The sequence below is a fragment of the Dasypus novemcinctus genome, chromosome 7, assembly GCF_030445035.2.
Source record: "Dasypus novemcinctus isolate mDasNov1 chromosome 7, mDasNov1.1.hap2, whole genome shotgun sequence".
Classification (NCBI taxonomy): domain Eukaryota; kingdom Metazoa; phylum Chordata; class Mammalia; order Cingulata; family Dasypodidae; genus Dasypus; species Dasypus novemcinctus.
In genome coordinates, this window is record NC_080679.1 from 29141352 (window position 1) to 29153574 (window position 12223).

General features: G+C 37.8%; 1 protein-coding gene across 4 annotated transcripts in view; it reads right to left on the bottom strand.

The window, feature by feature from the left end:
* ATIC (5-aminoimidazole-4-carboxamide ribonucleotide formyltransferase/IMP cyclohydrolase) overlaps window positions 1-12022 on the bottom strand; it is a 29018-nt gene extending 16996 nt beyond the window's left edge. The window contains exons 1-8 of one of the 4 annotated variants that reach the window (XM_004483163.5): window positions 11895-12022; window positions 11394-11520; window positions 8902-8978; window positions 8048-8114; window positions 4471-4559; window positions 4056-4207; window positions 3608-3764; window positions 625-750 (exon numbers count right to left, since the gene is read on the bottom strand). In XM_004483163.5, the coding sequence (XP_004483220.1) occupies window positions 625-750; window positions 3608-3764; window positions 4056-4207; window positions 4471-4559; window positions 8048-8114; window positions 8902-8978; window positions 11394-11520; window positions 11895-11913 (814 nt within the window). In that variant the 5' untranslated portion in view covers window positions 11914-12022. Of the gene's footprint in view, window positions 1-624; window positions 751-3607; window positions 3765-4055; window positions 4208-4470; window positions 4560-8047; window positions 8115-8901; window positions 8979-9686; window positions 9708-11393; window positions 11643-11832 lie in introns of those variants that run through there. The other 3 variants (XM_071216137.1, XM_058300176.2, XM_071216138.1) reach the window with 3 other exon arrangements.
* Window positions 12023-12223: the final 201 nt, after the last annotated feature.

Here is a 12223-nt window from a genome sequence, read left to right on the forward strand (position 1 = left end):
AGCTTCACTCTTGCCTCTGAAAACAACCAGAGCCACTGTATGAAGCCTGACAGCACCAGGCGTGTGTGCATGAAGTTAGTTTACTTCATTACCAACTCTCTGTCCTGCTTGGTATTTCACACCATTTATTTCTTCACTATTTACATCAACTTAATAGCCAATAAATAGCTGAAGACCGATGACATATTGGACTGTCAGTAGATCACTGAATTGCTGAGTTAACAAAGTGAATATAGAAGAGTATCAATGGCTACAAAAAGTTACAGAAAACATGTCAAAAGAACTTTACAACTGCTCATTTACATTTTCAACTATATTTACACTCCAGTCTTACTGCATTAAACTCTCTTTTACTTCCTAAACCTTCATGTTTCTGATGCCAACTACTCCCTGGCAATCCTATGTCCCAATGTTTCACAATTTTATACAAACACACACGTACATACATATGTAGGTTATCACATTCTCAGACTTTACCATGTCATATACTGTGACTGTTATAAACAGATGTCAGAAAAATGGCTTCAGAATGTCTATATTATTCCTAGTTCTTGCTGTTTTTCAAAAAAGTTAAAAAGAAATGAATTTTCAAGTTTCAGAGCATTCCAGAGCACAATGCCTTACCTGCTGGGCTGACATGTTTGAAAGAGGCAGCAGCTGGGATGCCTAACGCTTCTCTGAGTTCCTTTACCAACTGCCAGGCATTCAAAGCATCACACAAGTTTATAAATCCAGGGGCTCCATTTAGAACTACATATAAAAACATATACACACATTAGCAAGGCATGTCATGCATATATATATACATATTTCTTAAAAGATAAAAATATGTATTAAGACTATACTAATCTTTTAGCAAAATATATTTAAGAGGCAAACAGAGACAGAAACATGCAAGAACTTGAAAAGAAAAATGAATAAATCAGCCAAGCCTGAGCCAGTCTTTAAAAAAAAAAAAAAAGTGTACCTGCATACAAACACATGTACACAAGCACAACTCGGAGACCAAATCTAGCCAATCCAGAAATAAACCAATAACAGAGAATTCAGAAATAAGAGAAATTATATCAATATTAATGATCAGCCAGAAATCCCTTTAAACACAGAGCTAAGATTAAACAAATTTATTCCAAGGCACTCATAATCATTTTCAAGCATTAATAAAAAAATGAATTAAAGGTAATTTGAAATCTTAAAATAAAGGATAGTAATCTTTCCTTCTCTTTAAGATAAATACTGCTTTTTCTCTCCAAAAAAACAAAAACAAAAACAAAACAAAATAGTCAATAGTAAAGTATAAAAGTAAAATAACCTACAAGACACTAAAATGCAAAAGTTTTAAATGTTTAACCCCTTGCTTGTCATTTTCGGTGCCTCAAGCAAAACTAAAATGAGCCAGCATATTTACAACTTCACCACCACTCTCTCATCATAGCTGAGGCTAAATGGAAGAAAATTTTGGCTTTTAAACACCTTCGAGTTAAGAGTACCAGTTTTTCAAATATCAAAATGTTCCTTTCGCTGTAAAAAGAAGCCCATGGCATTGTAATAAACGTGCCACACTGGTGAAGGAAGCTGTTAGTGTGAGGAAAAGTGGAAGGTGTGGGGAGCCGGGCATATGGGAATCCCTTATATTTTTTTATGCAGCATTTTACATAATCTAAGTATTTTTTAAAAAGAAATAAAAAATATATTTAAAAAAAAGGAAGCACATGGCAGCTGTTTTGGAAAAGCCCTACAAATCTCTTACAGGAGAACCCTATCTATGTGCCCAGGGTCTCCTCTGCCATGTTTCACCACAAACAGAACTTTAAAATCCAAATGAAAGAGACATATACACTAAAATAAGGAACAATAAATAAAAACTCTTATGTAGTACTAAAGAAAGTACTCTTGAAAGTGAAAAGCAGGGAAGCTGAAAGTCTATAGGAACTTTTCTGTCTCAGAATCTAAATGCGGAATATAAACTGTAAGGTACAATATCTGAAGTAAAATAGTAGATAAATCTGTTTAAACAAGTCTTAGAAGTCGAAATTGAAATTAATGCAGAATGTCGGATATTTCATTATTCTATCAACTGCTGTTTGGGGACTATGCCAAGCACTGTTCAAAGCACTGGGGATAAAGCAATGAACAAAGGCAGGCAGGGCCTCTGCTCGTAAGAGCTGACACCCTAATGGGAAAAGACAAAATACATATATATTCAGAAAAACAGGGTGATGTAATACAAAGGTGAGGGCAGCTACTTTGGTCTAGAAGTCAGGAATGGCTTTTCTGAGGAGGTGGCATAGAGGGTGAGATCTGAATGGCAAGAAAACAGCACTGTGCAGACCTAAGGGAGGAATTTTGGGTAACGAAGAAAACTGGCACAAAGCCTTAAAGAGGAAGATGCTTGGCTTGCCTGAAAAGGAAGGTGCTGGAAAGTCCTGGGTGAAGGGAGAGTTGTGGAGGGAATGGACTGTAGTCAGGTAACATTGAGCTCACACAGCAAGGCAAGGAGTTTAAATGGAAATGAAAGCCAATGAACAGTTTTAAGCAAGGTGTAACAGCATCTGATTTACATTTTATATACATTACTCTGTTGTGAAGAAGAGAAGAGACATAAAAGAAAGGAGAGAGATCAGGTAGATTAGAGCAGTCTAAGAGACTTTACACAGTAGCTTGGGTAGTGTTAGGAAAGAAAAAAGATTAAAACATATTTGTGGTAGTTGTAATAGAACTTATTGATTCACTGAATGTGAAAGGGTGAGAAAAACGATTTCAAATTCTCCTGAAACCTATAATGTTCCCCTCTCCTCCCTGGCTCACTGGTGACAGGGAGAAGAGAGGCAGGCAAGAATGCCCTCATCTTTCCCTCATCAACTGCACCAAGCTGTGTACTAAACTGTGTTCCCTTTTCCAGTGTATGAAATAAGCCATCCTTACGCTAATCAAAGCCACCTTTCTAAAGGCATGGGCCTTCAAGGCCTGCATGCCCGCCACTCTCCCGTCTCCTGCATACCCACTTTCCCTTCTATCAGAGAGAAGGGCATGCTCTGGTACCTTTGACCCTAGGAACAAAACAGAATAAAAAGCTGAAAAACCATCTCTTAACAAACTCATGGAAGTCTCTGTTCAAAAAATTACCTTTATCAATCTCCTCTCCTCACAACCCTATTTGACCTACTTCAATTTGGGCTTCCAGGCACACCATTCCATGGAAACTCTGCTTATAACACTCCCAAATCAAATACTCATTCTCTGTTCTCAGAAGCATTCCAACTTCTTGGAAGTCTCTGGGTTTTCAAACTTCTACCTCCTATGCTGATTCCTCCACTGTACCTCTAAATGCTGGAAATGCCCCGGCTTGGTTTTGATGACACTCCTATAAAAATGAGTTCATCTCATCACGTGCAAACTCACACTTCAAAAACCAACTGTATGCCAAAGGTGTTCCAATCTGTATCTTCAACTTGTCCTCTCTCCACAACTCCAAAAAACCTCCTTGACATTTCTGCTCACAAGTCCAACGGGCATCTCAAACTGAACCACACTGGACACAGTATACACAGAAGAGATGAACATACTCAGACACAGCAAACCATGTCACATAGTATTCAGACTTTACCTGTGATAGGAAGCTTGGGCTGCAGGGTATATAACTGGGCAGGAGTTTGGTGAGGGTTCATTCCATATCTCAAGGGCATCTGAGATATTCCCTTACTGTACTGCTTCCTGAAGTAATCTGAAATTGCTTCATCATACTGTGCAGTGTGAGTAAAAGCCTACAAAGAACATGTTAGACAAGATGATTTAGTATGCTGGCAAATTACACTCTCTCCACCCACCGACCCCACACGAAATGACACTTGAATGGCATACAGAAGTGCTCCTTTTTAAATTCTCTTTCAATCTTTTTAACAGAATACTTTACCTCTCTAGTATTTGGTATCCCATTTTTAACAAGCAAAGCTTTGGTAAGTGATATAATCTAGTGAGAACTGAATACCATTTTGGGTTGGCAACAAAGCACTAGATGGATGTCACTTTATAATACGGTAAAAGTGTGTCCCCACCTTCAAGGCCAAGTGCCGTCTCGTCTCCAAGGAGGTGTCTTGACTGTTCGAACTCTGCATCTCCGTGGACACCAAAGCGTAGTCCCCTGGGTCACACACTACTGTCACTCGACTATGGTTTTTTGCTGCTGCCCTCAGTAAGGTCACCCCACCTTCAAAGAACAAAGGATGGTTTGTATTTTCATCAGTTTATTAACTTCTTTCAAGTGCACATACTTCCATGTTAATTCCTGACTTAAAAAATAAGAGAAAAATAACCCAAGTGACTCTCTTCAAAATATTAATGAATTACGGTCATCGCAAAACATGATCTGGGAGAAGAAGCTATTATCTATTCCCTCAATAATGAATATCAAAATGAAATCTCATTAATTCTCTCCTCTGTCAGTTTTCTACAATGTTCTTACCAACTTACCAATATCAATTTGTTCAATAGCTTCTTCAACAGTTACATCTGGACAAGCCACAGTCTTCACAAATGGATACAGATTGCAAACAACAACTCTAAAACAAGAATTTAACTATCATTAAAAACTCAACCTAATGTAGTTTGCAGCTATAAAGAAAAAATTAAGTCAGCAGCTTTTAACAAGACCAACAAAACCCAAACTGTGGGCAAAATCATTTTAGAATTCTAAAAAATTATGTTAAAAAGTCCAAACCAGAGGCTATCACCCCTTCCATCTTTCTAGCCCCTGGAGCTGTGGCTCAGAGATTTTGACAAGGGGAGACACAGTCCATGAGAACAGAACTTCAAAGCACTAACCCAAAAGAAGTGATTCTATTTGGAGCAGAATGTGGTGAAGTTCAAGCCTTAGGGCACTCTTGCAAATGATGAATATTTGGGTGGTAAGCAAGTAAGAAGGAGGCAGGTTCACCAAGAATCAAGGAAAAAGATGGCTAAGAACCTTCCTTCCATCTTTGGTGAAACAACCTTAAAAGAATGGTTTCAAAACCTACCCCTTCCCTTGGTAAGGGGTCCTGAATAACAAAAAAATGTCTTAATAAAGAAGAACAAAGTTGGAAGACTCTCACTTCCTGACTTTAAAGCATATTACTTGGCTACAGTGGTAAAAACAGCATGGTACTGGCACAAGGGCAGAGAGATTGACAAATGGAAGAGACTCGAGAACCCAGAAATTGACCCTAACATCTACAGCCAAGCAATTTTTGACAAAATAAAAAGTCAGCTGGGCCACAACAGTCGATTCAACACATGGTGTGGGGAGAACTGGATAGCCATATCCAAAAGAAAGAAAGAAGACCTCTAATCTCACCATTCACAAAAATTAACTCAAAATGGACCAAGGATTTAAATATAAAAACAACCACCATAAAACCCCTAGAAGAAAATGTAGGAAAACATCTTTAAGAGCTGGAGGAAGGTGGTAGTTTCTTAAACCTTACACCCAAAGCACAAGCAACAAATGAAAAAAAAAGATGAGAGCTCCTCAGAATAACACTTTTGTACCTCAACGGAATCTGTACCAAAGGGTGAAAAGGCACCCTTTGGCAATCATATATCTGATAAGGGTTTAATATCCATGTTATATAAGGAGATCATACAACTCAACAAGAAAAAGAAAAATGACCCAATTAAAACATGGGCAAAAAACTTGAAAAGACAACTGTCCAAACAAGAAATACAAATGGCAAAGAAACACATGAAAAAATGTTCAACATCACTAGCTATTAGGGAAATGCAAATCAAAATTACAATGAAATATCATTCCACACCTATTAGAATGGCTGGTATTAAAAAGAGAGAAAACTATAAATGTTGGAGAGGACATAGAGAGATAGAAATGCTTATTCACTGTTGGTGGAAATGTAGAATGGTATAGCCACTGTGGAGGACTGTTTGGCAGTTCCTAAGGTAACTGAATATAGACCTGCCATGGGACCTGGCAATACCATTGCTAGGTATATATACGCAGAAGAACTGAGAGCAATATTCACAGCAGTGTCATTCATGACAGCCAAAAGTTGGAAACAGCCAAGGTGTCTATCAGTTGATGAATGGATAAAAAAATTGTGGAGTATACACACAATGGAATATTAAATAGCCGTAAGAAATGAAGTCATGAAACATATGACAACATGGATGAACCTGGAGGACATGTCGAGTGAAGCAAACCAGACACAAAAGGACAAATGCTGTTATGATTGTCCTATTATGAACTAAATATATTATGTGAAACATAAATATAATATGTGAAATATGAATATGGTTAGAATTGTATATATAAGACCATTTTTCTTTGAAGCTGAATAAATGTAATAGTACAAAATGTTAGTATCAGACAAAAAAACATTATACTAAATGGAGAGCAGACAGAGTACTACATATTGTATGATTCTATTTATATAAAATGTAACTATAAATCAATTCTTAAAGATGAAAGGAGATTAGTTGTTATGTAGGTCTGAGGAAGGAATCCTAAGGGGTTTGGAGTGCCTTCTTTTTGGAGTAATGAAATTGTTCTAAAATTTTTAAGATGATGAATGTACAACATTGTGACTACACTAAAAGCCTCTGATTATACACTTTACATAGAATAGCCAGAAACAGCAGCTATGTACAGTGGAGGAAGCACTGAGAGATGGAGAGGTGAGGAATTCTGTCTGTTTTTTGTTTATTATTAGTTTTATTGAAATAATGAAAATGCTCTAATAGCAATTGAAATGATAAATGCATAACTATGTGATTATAGCAAATACAACTGATTGTATACTTTGAATAAACTGTATGTTTATTAATACGTATCAATAAAGTAGATATGCTTAAAAAACAAAAACAAAAATAAAAACAACTATCCCTTCCCCAATTTAACTGGATTGGAAGGAGAGCAATTTATGTACCAGAGAAGAGTGGAACCACCAGTTGGCAACAGCTGCATGTCTAGGCAAATGAGACTGAGAAGTCAGAGGGCCCTGCTAAAACCAGTTGTCGGGGTGGATGGAAGGTTGTGTACAAAGGCAACTACGCCTTCTGAGCAGCTAAGCCAAGGGCTTCAGACACTGTGGGGGAAATAGACATCACACAAAAAATGTCTGATCAAGTCACTAAAAAAATAAACAAGCTAACAACAAAAGTAAGCCCCAGAGAGTGGAGAGGGGCATCAGTTTCCAGAGTTGCAATAGTATTTTCCCTAAATTGTTTAGTTTATTTTTTTTTTAAATTAGACATTTAAAGAAACTAAAGCTCATGCACAAGAAAGGAAAAGGAAAACTCTAGACCAATGTATCACTCATGAGCATCGATGCAAAAATCCTTAACAAAGTATTTGCAAATAAAATTCAACAACGTATAAAAAAGAATTATACACCATGACCAAGAGGGATATATGTAGGCCTGGTTCAACACTGGAAAATCAATTAATGTATTCCATCATATCAGCAGGCTAAAAGGGAAAAAAAAAAAAGCAAGAAGCCAGGCACAAAGGACCACACATTGTAGGTTCGATTTATATAAATTACATAGTATAGGAAAATCCAAAGAGACAGAAAATAGACTGGTGGTTGCCTCGGGCTAGAGGATGTGGGGGGAAATTGAGAATGAATGCTAATGGGTGGTTTCCTTTTTGGGGTGAAGATAATATTCTAATATTGATTGTGATGATGGTTGAACAATTCTGTGAACATATAAAAGAACAATGAATTATATACTTTAAACTGATGAAATGCATAGTATATGAATTTTATCTTAACAAAACTGTCTTACATATATATTTTAAGAAACAGTGAAGTATTTATGCAAATAACTAAGTTGATTATATGTACTAAATTTTAAGATCCTAACTTCCTAAAAAAAGTAAAGATTATTCTCAGCTCAAGCATGTATTTTGGTAATACATACCTAGCAAAACCAAGATGCATACACATTAACAATGTCACATAGAAGGTTCTCAATAAATATTTACAATGAGTGTACCAACCTAAATTTTGTCTTTGGTCTTTAAAGTACTAAGAGTTGAACAAGAATTTTTTACCTTATAAGATTGAAATCAAGCCTGGCCATGTCAGCATTATCTTCCGGGATATTACGAGCCAAGATTCCTAGTTTAACACAGTTAAACAAGTGTGAGGTTCAAAAACCAAGTCAGAAGGTACTTCTTTCCAACATAGTTCCATTAATCAAATTATAATTGCCTAATTAAGAAAATCAAACACACAGATGAGGAGTTATCAAACAAAAAGCCATTAGAGGGTGCATTTAGAAATCTTTGCGTCAGTTCTGAAGTCCAATGTTGTTGAAAGGCAAATGTAAAAAGGTAAAAGGAATTTCCACAAAACTGCTGCCAATTCCATTTTAGCCCATACGCTCCCATAAGTCAATGGCCTGTCTGACGATTCTTCTGCCAACCTGTACTATAACTGGCAAAACAGTGATATACCTATTTCTAGCCATGTTAGTTTACATGCAAACTGTTGTCTCAGATTAATAAACAAAAGTAAAGCATACTGAAAATAATCCTTCTGCATGTCAATTCCATCGCTACACTTTATTCTAAGTTTGAATCGCTCTAAAAAGTTTTTGATATTATAAAATCTAAATATTCTGAGTAACTCCTGTGGCAAAAATCCCATTCTAAGTTATGTTTTTAGTGGTCAGAACTAATAGCAAACGGAAATATAATCTGAACCCACTGTGTAATAAAGCCAGATTTTAAACAGGTTTGAGTATGAGTTTTGGTGGTAAATATGACAAAATCAATATAACTTCAGGGATAATTTTTTTCTAAACTTATGACCCATCTTTTCCCTCATTTATACTATGAAATAATCCACAAAAATATTCCTGAAAACCACTGACTATTTTAAAGAGAAGGGAAAAACAACTTACCAGCATGGACTGCAGGATGCAAAGTTTTTACACGCCCCCCTAACATTTCAGGAAATCCTGTCAGCTCAGAGACATCTCTGAAAATGAATAAAAAACATTATTACAGATTCTGTTGAACTGCCATTTTACATTTTACACTGTGTCCAACATTAAACCTACTGATCTCATTTTGAGAGACTTCACAGAGCCTGAATTGAACAAAAAATTATTTCCATTTCTTAAAGTCTTTCACTATACCTGATTCAATACTTAAGTAAAATATGTTGTTTATCAAATTTTTCATATCAGGAACAATTAGTGATTACTAAAGCAATTGGTTTTACAATTTTCAAAGAATTCAGAAACTGAATCAAAACTATACTAAAGGAATATTAAGGAATGCATCCAACTGTGAAGTAATTTGGTAGTATCTAACAAAAAGCATTAAAAATAGTCTTACCACAAAAAACAGACTGAAATAGAAGAATTAAATTTGATGATAAATATACACAAAGATGGCAAATCAAAAGAATGGGGGAAAAAAGCTGTTTGGTAAAATGATGTTGGAGTAACTTGTTAACCCCACACAAAAAGAAATTTCAGATGAACCAGAGGTTTAAGCATTTAAAAAAAAACACAAAAAACCATAGCCGTTCCAAAACATGAGAAATGCTTTCCAAGCATTAAACTAAAGTTAAAACACTGAAAGGAAATAGAAAATTATAAGTCATTTTTACTTCCTTCTTTATAGCTTCCCACATTTTTCAAATTTTCTACAATTTATATCATAAGAAAATAATAAATACTTTTTTAAAGCAGCAAATTATGCCAACAGGATACATAATTTCCTGGGCAGACTCTCCTACTGAGGGCCATTTATAAATGACTGGTGTTTAGCCAAAAACACACAGTCCCAATATAAACACACAGACTCCTAACATCATAGTTTTAAATTCTAAATTCCCTTTCCTGGAGTTCAGGAGATAAAATCCAGTTTATTCAACTGAGGAAAAGCTCTAAAATTTAAGAGAAGGTAGATTTATTCTCAGAATTAAATATCTTGGGTAATTACAAAACTTTCTACTCCATACTTCAAGAATTTGTATATAATAGCTGCGGTTTTTAGAAATAACTGTCTGTGTACTCGCTGCTTTAAAATCTATGTACTCACTGATTAAAATCTCATCAGTTTATCTCAGCTAATTTATGGTAGTAGCTACCTTCCTGAGTCAAAATTTTGGCTCTACCTCTTACTAGCTGTGTGATCTTGAGCAAAGTATTTAATTCTTTGTGCCACAGTTTCTTCACCTATCGAACTGAGATACTACCTATGCCAAAGGTGTTGTAAGGATTACATGAGTAATATATATGAAAGACCCTCTCAGCTTGGGTTAAGTATTTAATCCGGATGATGGTACATAATATGAGGCTTCTTCACACCTTTCTACTTTGAGAAAGGAGGGGGGAAAGAAGCCACTGAACAGGACTTTGCTTAATTTAAAGGAGGCCTCAACTACCAGTAACCCAATGGAAATGACCCAGGTCTGGACTTCAGAATCCCATGCTGCTACTGTTCAGAAGAACAGCCAACCTGCCTTTCATGGTTCTTAGTAGATTCCTATGAGAACCAATCAGAGATGCTATGCATAAGGACTTTGGAAAATATAAAGCATTTACTTCATAAATAATGTATGACATTCTTTTCATCTGAATCTGTCAAATTTAGGAAAGCCCTGCACTGCTCACATAAGGCAGGATTACAGGAGAAAAAGGTAATATCTATTTCTATGTGGACCCAGAAGGCAAGTAGCAAAATTTTGTTGTACAAAGCAACCAAAGCAGACAGATCTTTTACCCTTTTTCTAAAATATACTTTAGGGCTGGGTGCCTTCATCCTCTGAACTCTAACTGCAATTTATTATAGCTATGTGTCATCTTTCATTCTCTACCTTTCCGTACTTCCTTTCCCACCAGAATATCAGTTCCTTGAGGACACGTTTCGTACCCTGATTTACCTTTGACATATTCCTTCTTCCCAGTATCCATCCAAGGAAGGAGTAAGCTGTGAAGGAGGCAATGAATGATAGAGTAATACCTATCATATAACAACCAATGATTCTAAGGGAAGAGTGGCAGATTTGAATCTTCTTGGGTCAGCAGTTTAACTAAGTAGCCAGTCAAAACAGATTATATTAATTATAACTTGAATTTTGCTTCTGTGACATATGACCCAGGGTAAAGTCTTTTGTTACAGGCAATAGTTAATAACTAGGGCTCGGAAATCATGACTACCCAGGGCTCCAGTTGAGGTCTACCACTTATTTGACTCTCTAAACTTGTGGAAAAAATCTCTCTGAGCCTCATTTATGTAGATAAGTATTGTACCTACGTCTCTGTATTGCTGGGAAGAGTAACATACTTCATTCAAAGTGCCTTGAACACGGTATTCTCACCATAACATGTTTACACTACTTTCTGATGGGGCCTGACTTAAAAATTAAGTTGCACCTTACCTGACAGACAGACCTGCCTCCCTCAGAGCTTTTGCAGTCCCTCCAGAAGCGACCAGATTCAAACCAACAGATGTTAAATTTTTGGCAAATTCCACGAGGTCGGTTTTGTTTGAGACACTAAACAAGGCTGAAACAGGACATTTTTTTCTCATCATTCACAGTACATTACATTAAGTTCCATTAAGTTCTTTAAATCTAGTCTGAGAGGGAGCTGGGGACTGGGGAGTGGGAAAGGGGCGTGGCCACGAATCTCCAGTTAAGAGGCCCACATAATGCGGCCACGGAGACTCCCTGAGGTCAGCCAGCAGCGCGCCGCCGGCGGAGTGGAAGCAGAGGGCTGCCGCGTGGCGCGCGGACTTTCTGCGCCCCCGGAGCAGCCCTTCTCCGCAGCCCCTATCAGAAACCTGCCCCGCAAGTCCCGCCCGGCCGCCGCCATTGCCTGAATGACCGGACATGGAGTCGATGGCTCCGCTCCGCGAAAGCCGCGCGAGAAGCGCTTACCGAGCTGGCCGGGCGCCATGGCTGCAGGCGGCGAGGTGCAGGGAGCGGCGCGGAGATAGCCACGTGTGGAGGAAGCAGAGCGACCCAGAGGTCAGCCGAGGGGAAGCGGAGGTCACCTGACCAATCACATGACCTGCGGCCCCACCCCGCCCACCACGCTGCCGGCTTTTAGACTCCTAATTGGAGCCTCCGGGCTGTGGGCGGGCCGGACTGGTTCTGGCTCGGGTATTGGAGATACCCCGCCCGGCTTCTAGGATCTGCGCCTGGGAGCTGCTGGCTTGGCCCGCTGGAAAAGGCTGGCTGCTCTGCGGCCCTTGGAGCAAGTACCC